General features: G+C 47.9%; 1 protein-coding gene across 2 annotated transcripts in view; it reads left to right on the top strand.

Annotated features, from left to right (window-relative positions):
• The window catches only part of HSPD1 (heat shock protein family D (Hsp60) member 1), a 171373-nt gene that overhangs the window by 103450 nt on the left and 54252 nt on the right, over positions 1-13671 (top strand). For both annotated transcript variants that reach the window (XR_013608662.1, XM_078680438.1), the window contains exon 8: positions 724-823. Coding sequence is in view for 1 of the 2 variants with exons in the window: in XM_078680438.1 (XP_078536564.1) it covers positions 724-823 (100 nt within the window). In the remaining variant the exon portion in view is untranslated. The remainder of the gene's footprint in view (positions 1-723; positions 824-13671) is intronic.

Below are 13671 nucleotides of genomic sequence, written 5' to 3'. Positions count from 1 at the left end.
TGGGTTTACTACTTTCTTTGGTCGGGCAGTCTGTAAAAAATATTTGGCAAAAGACTGGCTCGAAAGACTATCTCGTCTTGCCTGTCTAGAAAATAATACACGGGGTCAGTGAAAATAGTTATTTTTTTATCTAGATTTTGAGGACTGCACAAATCCATCTACACAACTACTAAAACAGTCCTCAGTGACCCTTTTTGCGAACCTCTGCCCCCACAACTATTCCTGAACACATTGGAACGTACAATAAAAACTCCTACAATGGATGTCAAACATCCTTTCTTTGACCATGATTTGAACTTATGCCAGTTTAGACTTTCGGTAAACCATTTCATTCCATTTTAAACCGAACACCATTTATATGTGTGTGTGTGTGTGTGTTTACACAAACTCTTTTAATGTCTAATAATCCACCTATCACTTTCAAACAGAACCCCCCCAAACAATCTCCTATTGTGTTCCAGCTTTTCCGTGTTTCCATTTCTTCTCTAATCCTTTCTCCCATAGCTGCTAAAATTTAGTTTAATGTTGTTTTGCAAAAGCCAATGCGATGCGCATTTTTGTATATTGCAAGTGCAGTATGTTGTTTAAATGTAACTAACACTATGGCTTAACTGTTCTTGGACTGGGCATTATCCTTAGGTTGGAACTTGGGAAATGCTAATTTTTATGTTCCTTGGGTGTGGAAATGCATGGTTGCTGAAATTAATTTCTTCTTTCTTGAAGACTGAAAGTTGGACTGCAAGTTGTTGCTGTAAAAGCGCCAGGTTTTGGAGATAATCGAAAAAACCAGCTTAAAGACATGGCAGTTGCTTCTGGTGGTGCTGTAAGTATATGCTATAATTGTGCCATTTGCCGTGTAAATAAGACTGCTAGTCTAATAACTCAGTTTTGGCCTTGCATGCTAAAGTTGCACAGGTTTTCTACAGACTGGTTGAGGATAATGTATTTTTTTTTAGTATCCTATTGGTAAGCCATTTCTAAGTGCAACTATCTGACCAGACGTATTTATATGGTATAGATCATTGTGTCAGTTTTCCGAGGTTGTGGGGCAACTTATAATTAAATATGCCTTCTCTAACAGCTTTTTATGTCCCTTCCACATGCATTGTGATAGAGACACTGCGACTTGACAAATTAAATATTTTTAATGAAATTGGTTAAAAAAAGTTTATATTTTTAGTTTACTTAAGTGCTAAAATGTACCTTATCTTGGCACCCTAATATACTGCTTATTTGAGCTATCAATATTTCACCAAGAAGTGTGTTGTGCCCTATGTAGAAAGACACCAGGAGACATGATGTATATTTAAGTCTTCTTTATTCAGTCTCCAGTTCAGGTTACATCTGTCTTTACTCCAGCCCGCCTAGTGTGGTACCAGCCCCACCAGGAGCTGCCTGCCTAGCTGCTCAGCCCATCTCTAACTGCCAACATTCATCTCACTCAGACACCCAGGCATTCCACGCATCAGGCACATCAACATTCCAATGTCCAACTCACACTCTGGGCTGAGCAGCTAAAGGCAGCAGGGCTAGAGTACATGTTCTTCAAGTAAGTAGGGTATAACAAAGTGAAAGTCACTTAACCCCTTCCCTGTGGGGGTAATTCCCCCACGGTGCGGGGGGGGAAGCGCGGTACTCTTGATGAGACCAACTCGTCATGAGTCACGGTGGAGCTGTTCTCATGATGAGCTAGTCTCGTCATGACCCCGCCCACTGATTAATTCGCCCGCATAGGTGCAGAATCAAACAATCGTGCGTGGGCGGCGCGGAGCCGTTGTGACGAGCCCAGCTCGTCATGAGCACAGCTCCATTGTGACTCATGACAAGCTGGGCTCGTCCTGAGCACCGAAAGGGTTACTAAGTGTGCATCTCATAACTTAGCAATCGCACCAATTGGTCTATGACAAGGCTGCCCACTATCCCCCCTGATGTTCGCCCTGGCAGTAGAACCTCTATCAATAGGATTGCGCCAGGAGGGACCAGATTGGGGCATTCCCATAGCGGACACTATACACAGTTTCTCCATGTACGCGAACGACCTTCTCCTATATATACGCAATGTTACCGTGGATCTCACACCCATTTGGACAACCTAGACTGAGTTCACGGAGGCATCTGGACTCAAAGTAAACTGGGACAAATCCACAGTTTATCCACTACATCCCAACCTCGTGCCACGGGAGGTACACATCGGTGAGCAGAACGTATCCTGGAGCACAATCTTCCCCCGCTATCTCTGCGTTCGTTTGTACCACTCCCCCACTGACCTGTTTGAGGGGAACCACTGCAAAGTGCTGGCCGGCATCAGATAGTCAGTGGGATTCTGGAAGAATCTCCCGCTGGCCCTGATAGGCCTCATAGCCATAGCTAAGATGATCATAGTCCCCCCGGCTTCTGTACCACTTCACAAACGTGCCGGGTATCCCTCCCAAAGCCTTTTTTCGCGACCTCGACTCGCTCCTTCTCTCGCTCATCTGGGGGGCAAGTAGACACCGGATAGCTCTCACCACTCCAACTGCCCACCACGCAAGGATGTCTAAGCGGCCCCTCCATCGAATCAGATTTTTTGGTGGTACAACCACAATGGCTTTCGTACTGGATGGCGGGCAGGCACACAGGGGAAACACACACATCTCTAGACCTGATCCCTATTCCGGAACTCCGGCGCATGCTGCTCCCAGGCACCAAGCCTCAGCGAACGTACCTGCTGCAGGTGTCGGTAGCTCGTCAATGCATGCAAAGAATCCATCGCATGTGGGCTGAGACTTCACACTACTCCCCTCGATTGCCGCTAGTCTGCTGGCCCAAACGGGAGAAATTTTTCACGTCTCCAATGCTACGTATATGGCCAGATCGGGAGATTACTGAGGCTGAATCGCTCTTCGCAGAGGGTCAACTTCGACCCTACGAACAGCACTTAATCACGTGGCTGTATAAGTCCATACGAGAACTAACTAAAAAACCACTGCACGCTCTCCAAGCCAAATGGAAGGACGAAATTGGGCGTCAATTACACAATGGGGAGTGGGACAGGGCACTAGAATTCCCCGAGAAGGTGTCTAGGAACGCGCGCTTTAAAAACATACAGTATTATGGCCTACATGGAGCGTTTCAAACATCAGCCCGCTTACAATTCTACCCGGACACCCAATTTCACTGTCCCAGATGTCACTCACCAGATGCACATTTTCTGGAGCTGCCCCACCTTCCAACCGTCCTGGACCATAGCCCTCAAGAACCTTAACGAACTCAAAGGCCACACAGATATTCACACGTGGGAGGCGGTCGCCCTCTGTATCTTCCGACAACCAAAAACAGTCACTGTCCGCTTCGCGTCACTCGCAACACTCCTAGCAAAAAGAAGTATCGCCATGCACTGCTGAGCCGCGCTGGAACCCCTGATAAAGGCGTGGGTAGGCGCGGTGCAGAAATGGGCAGCGGCAGAAGACACTCTGCGGGAGGAGGAGGTACGGGGACTACGAAAACACCCCATATCTATGGAATGGGCCCGATTGTCCCACTAGTTCAAACAATTGCACAAGCGTTCCGACCCATGCGCCTCCCAAAGCGACCCACCGAACTCTGATGCACAAGCTACTCAAGGGGGAATACAAGTCAAGTCAAGTCAGAAAATTTATATAGCGCACTACATACCCAGAGGGTCTCAAGGCGCTTGAGGAAGGGTGGGGAGTTATTTGTCAAATATCCAGGTTTTGAGTTGTTTACTGAAGGCAAGGTGGTTTTGCGTGAGGCGGAGGTGAATGGGAAGGGTGTTCCAGGTTTTTGCCGCAAGATAGGAGAAGGATCTTCCTCCCATGGTGGTTTTACTGATGCGAGGGACAGCAGCAAGGGCTTGGTTGGAAGAGCGTAGCTGGCGTGTGGGGGTGTAGAAGGAGAGACGTGTGTTGAGGCAATCGGGTCCAAGTTTGTAAAGTGCTTTGTGTGCGTGGGTGAGGAGGCGGAATGTTATTCTCTTGTTGATGGGGAGCAAGTGGAGGTCTCTCAGGTGATCAGAAATGTGGTCTTTGCGTGGGATGTCTAGTATAAGTCTGGCTGAAGCGTTTTGGATGCGTTAGAGTTTTTTCTGTAGTTTTGCGGTGGTGCCGGCGTATAGGGTGTTACCATAGTCTAGTCGACTTGTAATCAGTGCGTGGGTGACCGTTTTTCTGGTTTCGGTGGGGATCCATCGAAATGTTTTTTTGAGCATGCGAAGAATGTTGAAGCAAGATGATGAGACAGCGTTGACTTGTTTGTTCATCGAGAGTGAGGAGTCGAAGATGACGCCCAGGTTTCGTGCGTGGTCCGTTGGGATGGGTGCTTTTCCTAGGGCGGCTGGCCACCAAGAATCGTCCCAGGCGGAGGGGGAGGTACCTAAGATGAGGAATTCTGTTTTGTCTGAATTCAGTTTCAGACGGCTGTGCTTCATCCACTCTGCTACTTCTTTCATTCCTTCTTGTAGGTTTGTTTTGGCGGTGTTAGGGTCTTTGGTGAGTGAGAGGATCAGTTGGGTGTCATCAGCGTAGGAGATGATGTTGAGGTTGTGTTGGCGTGCGATGGTTGCGAGGGGACTCATGTATACGTTGAATAGGGTGGGGCTAAGAGAGGATCCTTGTGGTACGCCGCAGATGACTTCGGTGGCTTCTGACTTGAACGGTGGGAGGCGGACTCTCTGAGTTCTTCCGGAAAGAAACGAGGTGATCCAGTCCAGAGCTTTTCCTTGGATTCCGATGTTGTTGAGGCGTTGTACAAGTGTGCTGTGGCAGACAGTGTCGAAGGCTGCGGAGAGGTCAAGAAGGATAAGGGCGACTGTGTCTCCATTGTCCAGTAAAGTCCGGATGTCATCTGTTGCTGCGATAAGGGCGGTCTCAGTGCTATGTTTGGCTCGGAAGCCGGATTGTGATGGGTCGAGGGATTTGTTGTATTCGAGGAAGGAGGCGAGCTGGTTGTTGACAGCTTTCTCGATGACTTTGGCCGGGAATGGTAGGAGCGAGATGGGTCGGTAGTTTTTGAGTTCGGTGGGGTCTGCTGTGGGTTTTTTCAGGAGTGCGCTGAGTTCGGCATGTTTCCAGCTTTCCGGGAATGTGGCGGAGTTGAGGGAGCAGTTGATGACGTCACGGAGGTGTGGTGCTATGATGGAGTCTGCTTTGTTGAAGATGTGATGAGGACAAGGGTCTGTGGGGGATCCTGAGTGGATGGAGTTCATCAGGCGAATGGTGTCCTCAGTGGAGATTGGGTTCCAGTCATGAAGGATGTTCAAGGGGGGTGAAGGCGCGGCAGAAGGTTGGGTGGGTTGGTCTCCGGGTTGGTTGTCGAAGCTGTTGTGGATGTTAGCGATTTTGTCGTGGAAGAACGAGGCTAAGGAGTCGCAAAGGGTTTGGGAGGGAGTGATGTCATTGGAGTTAGCAGTGGGGTTGGTGAACTCTTTGACTATGTTAAATAATTCCTTGCTGTTATGGGCGTATACAAGACAACGCTCCCACTGTCTCCACCAACAAGCACTGCACCATAACTCCACAACGTACTGCAACGGACACTGCTATTAACGACATTGTCCCAGGATAGTCCGCAAACAGCGCGATGATACACCTGCTGGCTATGACTGACATGATCCGGATGCCCTATATGTAGCACGTACCCTGGTCCCTCCCCTCATGATACCCCCAGTCTCTTCTCCCCAGTTCCCCCCGGTATCACCATACAGACAGGACAAGTGGACTGCAACGACATGTGCCCCCTTAGTGTATAGATTATAGGTTATATGGTAATACAATGATACTACTGTCGTCCACAAATACAATGTGATGTAATGTGATTTTATTGAAAACTGTTATTAAAAACAATCACAAAAAAAAACTTGCTTACTGTAAGTGTTTAGGCAAAATGCCTGCCACAAGGGTTTTTTTAATTAAATAATTTTTATTGGCATATAGGTCATGAAAAATGACACAACAGCTCGTCAAAAGATAGAGGGAAGACTGGGTGTAGGGGAAGGAGTGTGTGGGCGGGCAACACCGCAACAGGAAATGGTTGCACGGTACCACTGCGATGCAGCAAAATACAACGGTTACTTGTTGCCCCAAAGTACATCACACTAAACAAGACAAAAGCATAGGAATTTGCAGCGATGTAAAAACTTGAAGTGAATCAATCCTGATTTATAGTTTGGCTTCCATCTGAGTGCCGCAGTAGGACCACTGGGCATAAGTGATGGGGGTGCGCCGTTTCCGCCTTCCTCGCCAAGTGTGCAGTCTGTTACAATTGGTACTGAGTTTTGCATGATGGTGTATAATCGTGTGACTAGTTTGTGCAGTGATAGATCAGTGGGCTAATGTTCAAGATCCTAAATTGTGGGGGTGGGTGAGCGGGTGGAGTTGGGAAGGTGTGTAGGGCACAGCAGTTTGCACCAAGTTGATAATGGAGGAATGTCTAATGCGGTAGGGGGTGCAGTGGCTAGGTCCTCAAAGAGTAGTATGAAGGTGTCTGCTGGGTAAAGGTCTGAAAACGTTGAGGACTCGCCCACAGGCACGCATCCTGGCGCCATAGTATTGCAAGGGCAGTAACTTGGTGTTTTGCCCGGGAGTCACAGAGGGAGCAAAGATGCAGGGTAGTCCTTCATGTTTCCGCAGTCCATCCCACACCCAACTTGTGCATTCCCGTGTCAATATCTGCCTTCTGCAGCCTATAATGGAGATGGAGATAGAGAGCAGTGGACAGAGGCCATGGCATTGCACAGTCTGGTTCGATTTATTTTATTCAAAGTTTTATATAGCGCGAACAAGATATTGACAGATATCAGCACTTCACAGGGGGGGGGAGTGGGCAACAGGAGGGTGAGTAGACATAATAATTGGGTACAGTATAGTAAACGGTAGCATAATAGGATAACAGTCATGTGCTAATAAGATACAGGTAAACACTCACATAGACAGTAAAATAAGGCGGTGCAAAGTCTTTGATCTAACTACAATAGAGATCATGAAATAACAGAGAACACTCAAATAGACAATAATATAAGACGGTGCTGAGTCTGAGCTAGCTACAATACAGATCAAGAGATAACAATAAACATTCAAATAGACATTAAAATAAGGCGGTGCAGAGACTCTGATCCAGCTACCATAGAGATCAATAGATACCAGTAACCACTCAAAATAGACAATACTATAGGACTGTGCAGAGTCTTTGATCCAACTGCAAACGAGGTCATGAATAAAAAGTTATTGGACCATTAAGTATCCAACGTTACAAAATCGGTGCAAAGTCTCTGAGCAGCAACAGTAAGGATCAGGTGACCTTGGCCATAAGGATGGCTTTCACTTCTTTCTTGAAGAGTGCAGTGGAGGAGATAATCCTCGTTTCATGAGGGATTGCATTCCAGATCCTGGGTGCCATTCCTGAGAAGGAGCGTTTGTAAGTTTTTTCCTTACGGAATCTGCGAGGCTTCAGGAGCAGACTTTTTGTACTTCTATTGGATCTCGAGCCTCCTGATATAGTCAACTTTTGAGTGAGGTAGTTGGGAGCCTTGTGGTGTATGGCAGAGTGTGTCATAACAGCAATTTTCTGTTGTATTCTGGCTTCGAAGGGAAGCCATTTCAGGGATTTCAAGTCGGGGGTTATATGAGTGTTTCCTTGAGCCCGAAATGAGTCTCGCGGCAGCATTCAAGGAGGCTCTTAGGGGTGCTGTTGTTGCTTGAGGGAGACCACTGAGGGCCACAATTCCATAGTCTATGTGGGGGATGACTAGGGCTTGTACAGTAGTTAGGAAATCTTTGGCTGGGAGGAAGGGTTTGAGTTTCCTCAGAGTGTTGATTTGGAAGTTAGCTCCTTTCGTTGCTTTGCAAATGTGCTGTTGCATATTGAGATTTGCGTCAAGTGTGATTCCTAAGGATTTCGCAGAGTCCACGATGGTGGGTCGGACATTGAGTGCTGTTAGGTGATTGAGCCATATTTGGGTGGTGGTAATTTTCGCAGGGGGTGATATCAGGAGGAACTCAGTTTTCAATGCATTTAGTTTGAGGTGATTGTCGGCCAACCAAGATTGAGTGTTCCTAAGTGTGCAGTTCAGAAGTTTGATATCTTCCGGGGATTGTACCTTTAGGTAAAGTTGAGTGTCATCGGCATACATATGGAAGTGTACATTGGATGCTTGGAGCAGGGTAGCGAGTGGTTCCATGATGAGGTTGAACAGCGTGGGTGAGAGGGAAGATCCTTGTGGGACGCCTAAATCTACTGGCACTGGAGAGGACAGCACGTTGTTGATCTTGAACTTCTGGGATCGGTTGTGTAGGAAGGAAGTGAACCATTTGAGCACAGTCCCGGATAAGCCCATTCTGGTATTTAGGAGCTCTAATAGGTTCTCATGTTTGACCGTGTCGAATGCTGAGGAGAGGTCTAGGAGGATGAGGAGGCAGGAGTCGTTGCGATCAAGGATTTGGAGGGCGTCATCAATTATGTGTGTCATGGCCGTTTCCGTGCTGTTTCGCTCGGAAGCCTGATTGAGGAGGTCGAACTGGTCGATGTGTTTTGTTAGTTGGAGTTGCACACATTTTACCAACAGCTTGGCCAGAGTGGGGATATTGGTGATAGGGCGGTTGTTTAAGTCAGCCGGGTCAGCTGTAGGTTTCTTGAGGTGACTTGCCCCACTTTGAGGGAGTCTGGGATGAGACCTTGCTGAAGGGAGCTGTTAATGATTTTAGTCCAGAGTGGGAGAAGAACAGGGATGAAGTCTCTAACAGCATTGGCAGGTAGTGGGTCTGTGTGGTGATTAGAAGGCTTCAAGGTGCTGAGCAGGTTGTGTATTGCTTCTTCAGAGTAGGTGTCGAAAGACGACCAGGAAGCGTTATGTTCGAGGCATATGGGCTGCAGATGGTACATTTATGAATAGATCGCCATCTGGTGTTGGGCTCGGATAATTGCACTTGTTGTTCTTCTGGAGAAGTCTTTGTCGTCATCGATGACTCCTCCTCTGGGTGTTAGTGCGCATGGGCATCGGCTCCATCCTTAGATTGTTTTTTTCCGCCATCGGGTTCGGATGAGGATCGAAGCGCTCCGGATCGACTTCGATAAAGAAAGTTATATTCGGCGCGTAACCCTTTCCAATTCGACGGTATTGTTATCGAACGCGACTACACTTCCATCTCGACGCGTTTCGAAGAACTACGAGAAGACCAGCTCGACGTAGTCCAGCCCGGAGTCCATGGAAAGGACTCAATTCAAAAAATGTCCAACGTGTGGTGCTAAGTTCCCACACAAGGACCTACACGAGGTGTGCAACCTCTGCTTGTCCCCTGAACACGAATCCAGGGACTGTGAGGCCTGTGCAGCATTTTCCTCAAAATCGACGATTAGAAATCGTCGAGCCCACCCCGGCCAAGCTCCTCTCGTCGGTCAACAAGTTGGGCGTTGCACACCAGACACTATCGCCATCTAAAGCCAGAGAGGCATGGCAGGAGGATCTGCAGTCGCCCATAGATGATGCCATGTGGAGATACTGCTGCTCCAGCACCCGTAAGATCTCACTCAATGGTAGGCACAGGCTGGTGCACTTAAAGTTTCTCCAAAGGGTGTACTATACTCCAGAGCGACTACACCGCTATGGCCTACGACCTTCGGCGGAATGTGAGGGCTGTCGCACCCAAGTTGCCGACTTTTTCCACATGGCGTGGCTCTGCCCTGGTGTGCAAGCGTTCTGGAATGAGGTGTTTGCGGAGCTTGACCAGATGCTAGAAGAAACGCTACCCAAGACACCAGCGCTGGCATTGCTGGGCTTTTCTAAGCCACTCACGCCATCACTTCGCCGACTGGCTGATATGGCGTTGTTGATAGCCAGGAGAGTAGTGGCATCCTGCTGGATGCGCGGACCGCTGCCCACTGTGGCCAGATGGAAGAGGGATCTGCGGTTTTGCTGTACCCAAACTGAGCTGTACAGTGAACTGTTGCCTCCTAGGAGTAGGCCAGAAAAACTTCTGGGACCTCTATAAGGAATACTTACGGAAGGGGGAGGAAGGTAATTCAGACACGTCTGAGGAGGTGGATCTTCAGGACCAAGTTTCAGAATAATGGGCTGGACAGGCGGGGGTTCCTCTACGGGTAGGAGAGTGAGGAGGTAGCTGGGGGGGGGTGCTGGGACGTACATGTGGCTGCCTGCATGGGAGGGCTTAGCGGGAGGGTCCCTACAGGGTTAGACAATTGGGATATGGGATGAGGTGTAGCGCGGGACATGGTATTCACACGACACGATACATCCACATCAGTCTGACTGGGCATTCCACGGAACACACAAGGGTGGGTGGGTAGAGTTGGGGGTTGGAGTTAGGGTAGGGTTTCTGGGCGTTCTTGTTCTACTATTGACCTCATACGCACGAGACCTTCCCTTCGAGTTGTTATTAATGTGTGATCAGTTGTCGTGCTGCCTTTGTGGGGAAGCTAATTTCAATACAGCTGGGTTGAGTCCTCTACATATCGCCGCCGGGCCCCCGGGATGCCGGCAAACAAGGCTGTGTAACATCTTTGACTGAGGACTTATTGTGCTCCGGTGGCCACGAAACGTATGCTTACTAGTGCATTTGTAATGACGCTGATTCTGATGCTAATAAAGGTCTTTAAAATAAAATTTAAAAAATAAATAAATAAATAAATCGTCGAGCCCGAAGACACGAGGTATCGAGAATGCAGTCACAAGCAATCCCGGAGCTGTTCGAGGACCAGCACCCAGAAGAGGAGGAAGAAGAGGGCGACGAGGCGGGGTCAGAAGCGGACGAGTCCGACGTCGAGGAAATCGACGTCCAACAAACCGTGAGTGACGACGTCCCTTTACCAAAGAACAGACCCCGCACGGTGTCGACCCCGCCCTCGAGCCCGGTCAGACAACCGAAAAAAGTTTCCGACGCCCCGCCTTCGGGCCCGGCAACGAAACCGAAACACTCGGTCTCCCATCATGGTGGTTCCGATAAACGACCCACCCCGACATCGACACCGAAGCTCCATATCAAGGAAAGCTCGAAGTCGAAACAGTCCATGTCGACACCGAAGACATCCTCGACACCGAAGACATCCTCGACACCGAAGACATCCTCGACACCGAAGACATCCTCGACACCGAAGACATCCTCGACACCGAAGACATCCTCGACACCGAAGACATCGGATCCGAATAAAATCTCGGTGCCGAAAATACAAATGGACAGTCAGAAGAAAAAACACCTTTCGGACCCGAAAACTGCGCTACCGACACAGGAATATAAAACCGATCCTAAACAAAAGACTGTTTATTGATCCACAAACTGGCAAGGTAGTCACAGAACTACCCAAAAAGAGGAAAAATGAACAATCGGACGACAAAACTCCTCCGAAGAAGAGAACAATGGGGACAAATACAACTCCTCCCCCTTCTCCACAACCTAGAGACACACCCTCTTCTCCTCTTCCTCACAATAGGCCAACTATTCCTCCCACACGACCATCTACACCTACAACAGATGTAGAAAGTGACACAGGGGAGGGAGAACATCCTGGGGATGATGAAGAACCAATCCCAGAGGAGGCAGACCCATGGGAACAGTACAATGTAGGGTCAGATAACGATAACGACCCTGAATTGTATCCGTCAAAACCTTCACCTCCTGATGATAATACTGGTTTTGCGCAACTCATTAATAGAGCAGCAAAATACCACAAGGTAGAACTACATGCAGAACCTCAAATAGAGGATTTCCTTTTAGAAACACTACCTGCTGCACAAAGAACATCAGGAACACTACCAATGCTTAAGGGCCTTCTCAATCACACATCAGAGATATTCAAAGACCCGGTGAGGGCTAGGGTACTGAACCCAAGAATTGATAAGAAATATAGGGCAGCTCCAAAAGACCCAATATTCATCAAAGGACAAATTCCTCTACACTCACTAGTGGTCACAAACGCTGGTAAGAGAGCAAACTTTTTATCTACAGGAGAAGCTCCACCTCCTGATAAAGAGTCCAAGCTAATAGATGCCTCTGGCAAGAGAGTAGCATCTCAAGCGGCAAACAGCTGGGGCATAGCTAATACACAAGCACTACTTGCAAGGTATGACAGAGCGCATTATGATGAATTAGAAAAACTCATCACACATCTCCCTAAAGAACATCAAAAGAGGGCAGATCAACTCATACAGGAAGGGAAGTTAATTACTAACACTTCAATCAAGTGCGCCCTAGACGCGACAGACACTGCAGCAAGATCCATAAACACAAGCATCATGTTAAGGAGACATGCATGGCTCAGGGTTTCAGGGTTCAAACAAGAGGTGCAAACGTCATTACTGAACCAACCTTTTGATGAGAAAACACTTTTCGGCACAGGGACAGATGAGGCCTTAGAAAAGATTAAAAAGGATACGGAAACGGCTAAATCAATGGGAGCATTGCAACAGCCGACCCAAAGAGGTTCCTTTCGTAGGTCCACCTATAGAGGAGGATCCAAAAATACAGGTACAAGCCAGCAACAAACCTCTTTTACACCGACATCACCCAGAGGTAATTCTAGAGGTAGTTACAGAGGTAACAACAACAAGGGTAGAGGTCGCGGAAACAACAACAACTGCAACTCTCCAACCCCAAAGCAGTGACTTCATACAGCTCCCCCCAGACCATATAACACCGGTCGGGGGACGCCTATCGCAGTTCCTACCTGTCTGGGAAAACATCACATCAGACAGGTGGGTGAGACAAATTATCCAACATGGTAATTGCCTAGAAGTCACATCTACCCCACCAAACATCCCCCCCAAACAACGTCCAATGAAACAAGATCACTTAACACTGTTAAAACAAGAAGTACTATCTCTGCTACAAAAGCATGCCATAGAGAAGGTTCCAAAGCAACAACAAGGAACAGGAGTATACTCCCTATACTTCCTAATTCCCAAAAAGGATGGGTCTCTAAGGCCAATACTAGACCTAAGACCTCAACGCATACATAAATTCGGAACATTTCCACATGGTCACGCTCCAACAAGTACTTCCTTTACTGAAGAAAGGGGACTTTCTTTCTACACTGGATCTAAAAGACGCTTACTTTCATATCCCGATTCACAAAGCCCACAGGAAATATCTAAGGTTTGTGGTAGAAGGACAACATTATCAGTTCAAAGTCCTTCCGTTTGGTGTCACGACGGCACCAAGGGTGTTCACAAAATGCCTAGCAGTGGTTGCAGCCCACCTAAGAAGACAACAAATACATGTCTTCCCATACTTGGACGACTGGCTAATAAAGGCCAAGTCACAAGAAGAATGTCTTCAGAACACACAGAAGACAATTCACATGCTGCACCAACTAGGGTTCACTGTGAACTACACAAAGTCACACCTGCAACCAAGCCAGGTTCAACAATATTTAGGGGCTACTATAGACACAGAAGAAGCCAAAGTATACCCCAATCCAGTCAGGATCCAGACAATGCTTACAATCATTCAAAGATTTCAGCCACAACACTCACTAACAGCAAGAGTGTTCATGCAGCTATTAGGGATGATGTCATCCTGCATACTGCTAATACCATATGCCAAACTACAAATGCGTCCGCTACAAGAATGTTTAGCGACACAGTGGAATCAGGCTCAAGGACAGATTACAGATCTGGTGTTGGTAGACGACCGCACACACCGCTCTCTGAAGTGGTGGAACACAACA

The sequence above is a fragment of the Lissotriton helveticus genome, chromosome 3_1 (assembly GCF_964261635.1).
Source record: "Lissotriton helveticus chromosome 3_1, aLisHel1.1, whole genome shotgun sequence".
Lineage (NCBI taxonomy): Eukaryota > Metazoa > Chordata > Amphibia > Caudata > Salamandridae > Lissotriton > Lissotriton helveticus.
The sequence above is the reverse complement of the archived record's forward strand: the minus strand, read 5'-3'. Positions and strand labels throughout refer to the sequence as shown.